Source organism: Propithecus coquereli, unplaced genomic scaffold, assembly GCF_000956105.1.
Source record: "Propithecus coquereli isolate 6110/MARCELLA unplaced genomic scaffold, Pcoq_1.0 Scaffold283, whole genome shotgun sequence".
Taxonomy (NCBI): domain Eukaryota; kingdom Metazoa; phylum Chordata; class Mammalia; order Primates; family Indriidae; genus Propithecus; species Propithecus coquereli.
In genome coordinates this window covers 613015-615703 of record NW_012148430.1, presented here as the reverse complement: position 1 = coordinate 615703, position 2689 = coordinate 613015, and the positions used below count along the sequence as shown (strand labels likewise).

The 2689-nt window shown below is 47.2% G+C and overlaps 1 protein-coding gene across 1 annotated transcript in view; it reads right to left on the bottom strand.

Moving 5' to 3' along the window:
• The window catches only part of PTPRM (protein tyrosine phosphatase, receptor type, M), a gene marked incomplete at its 5' end in the record, with an annotated part of 602721 nt that overhangs the window by 92868 nt on the left and 507164 nt on the right, over positions 1–2689 (bottom strand). Inside the window, one exon of the mRNA XM_012648382.1 lies at positions 1639–1675. Within this exon, the coding sequence (XP_012503836.1) occupies positions 1639–1675 (37 nt within the window). The remainder of the gene's footprint in view (positions 1–1638; positions 1676–2689) is intronic.

Sequence of the window (2689 nt, the reverse complement as noted above, 5' to 3'; positions counted from 1 at the left end):
GTCGCATCTGGCAGCAGAGCGACCTTGGAAGGAGCCATTACTGGCTTCACGTCCCAGAGAAGGAAGACACTTGAAGTCAAACGGGCCTCTAGACCTGAGTGCAGAGTGCCCCACTGGTGACGTGTGGCTGCGGGCTTTGCGCGTGGCGCCGCCGAGGCTCTCAGTGCAGCCGTGGGCATTAGGCAGGGTCAGGATCCACACGGGCTCCTTGTAGCCACAGCTAGAGCTTTTCCACCCCAAAGTATCACTGTCCAATGATACCACAGGGAATAGCCGAATGTAGTTACTTATATCAATATTAAAATTTAAAATTCAGTTCTTTGTTTACAGTAGGTACATGTCAAGCACTCGGGAGCCACACGTGGCTAGTGGCTACCATACTGGACAATGCAGATAGAGAACATTCCCTCCACTGAGAAAGTTCTACTGGACAGTGCTGCTCTAAGTGTTGAAATTCTGTTCCCTGGCTACACCTGCCTCTTCTCCTAGCTCTGACTCATCGCCTGAACCTGGCCTCTGTCCGTGAGCTCCTTCCCTCTCTCCAGGGTCCACTGGACACCTCTGGTCTCCTCCCTCCAAACCTAGACTTTCCAGCCACAATTTTCTTGGCATCCTTGATTCCCTTGCTCCTCAGCTTTCTGTCATGTACCCCCTGCCAGTGCCTCACCTGGCAGCTCGCATCCTTGTGATTGCCCTGCTCCTGTGTCTGGGACATGATACATTCCTGGAAATAACAGTAAAGCGCTAAAATGGAGAGAAGACATGCGCTCCGGCCTTAACTGGGCCTTCTCTGCTTCTCAGCACTTCTTCAGTGCATCTCGTGTCAGCTCACTGACTCAGCCCTTAGGATGCCTCGTCCCCTACAACCTCAGCCCTCTCGTGACCCTCAATCTCTGCAGACGACCTGCCTCAGGGTCGGTGCGGAGACCATACGACCACCATTGCCACAAGCTTCTGCACATTTTCTCTAGCTTTCTCTTGGTTTGCCTTAGCCAGGTGACCCGCTGGCTGCTTTCTGCCTAGGACGACTAATTTCCTGCTCCTGGGTCTTTGCTCATGATGCCTCCCCATTTAAAAGTCCTCCTCCAATCTCACCTCTGCTGCAAAGCTGTTTTTGGATCACCCCACCTGAACCTTTTCCTGCTCCAAACGTCCATGACATTTTATATATACCTTTCATTACCTGGTGCTGCACTGCTAAAGCACACACAGGTCACCCTGTGTCTCCCCCACTGGATGTAACCACTGGGAGAAGGGGGGTGATGCTGGATTCAGCGTGGCTCCCGGCAGCGACCAGCACAGTCCTTCGTCTGGAGAGTTGCCAGTGCATATTTACTGAGTGGATATCTATATATCTGTTTTTGCAAATGTCAGACTAATTCCTAAGGTAGACAGATTGGATTCAATAATGAGTTGATGAACGCATTTCTCCTAATGATCTCGACACGAAGTTCTAACTAAACGAGTACATCACCACAACTTCTGATGGGAAAACAAGAGCATACGTGTTCATGGCTACAGCTGCAACAAAGGGTGCCGCATGTGCTTAACGTCTTCCTGAGGGAGGGTGGAGTGGGTATGAAATGGTAGAGAATGGGCAAAAACCAAAGAAAGATATCAAAGTGGAAATAAACTTACCTTGGGTAGCAATGTAATGATTGGGTCGATGGTAACCCTAAAAATAAACGAGAAAGAATATTTGATAAACTTAAAATCAACAAGCAGCACAGAAGTCACGTGCTACATTTGCCACGATGAATGCACACACAGAGACCAACAACTGCATCACCTGAAAGTTAAATCGTGAGACCAGTACCATTGAGTTTCCCTTAATAAGCAAAGGTGCAACCAATGTAACAGCTCTGAGCTTGCACCGAAGGTGTGGGGAACTTAATCACACACCAGCTAGATGATGGATGAGCAATAAACACTAACAACTTATGGATTCTCTGAAATAACATGGCCATGACTCGTAGAAAGTTCAAACAGGCTGGGGATGTGTAATAGGATTTCATTTGTGTTTGGGATGTTATTGGCAATGTGCCAAGGGTTTAAAACATATTCTGTTATATCGGTATAGACAGTTATATCAATAGTGATTCTCAAAATCATTCTTAAATACTGCTAAAACCATGACATGATATTGTAGCAAGGGCCAGGAATTTAAAGAGGTAGAAATTGTGCAAGACTCCTTCCCTTTATCAAGACCCTATAAGAAGCAAGGAGGATAAAAATTGGTACCAAATAAAGAAGGGAACAAAGAAGTTGTAGGATAAGTATCTGGAAAAACCAGAGCCAACTCAGAGAAACCACACCCCGGTAACATACTAACTATATCACCATGGACCGTAACATGCTCCATTTCCATCTCTTGAGATCACCCGAAAGACTGTGCCCAGAGCATGCCCGCAAAAGAAACCCGAGGAGGAAATACAGATTTCTCAGACAACTTAAATGCATATTTGTGAGATTGGTGTTTTGCTCTCCAAAACAAGTGGACAACAATGAACAGCAAAAGCAAACACATTCTTTTATACAACTGACCTGCTGCCCGTCTCAAATTACAGAATCGTGACCAATATACACAGGATTCTTTAGACAGCCCCTCACTTCCCGTCAGCTGGTGAGTCCCGCAAGGACAAGGGCTCTGTCTGGCTCACTCCCTCTGTGTGTCTGGGGCCTGGCCAGG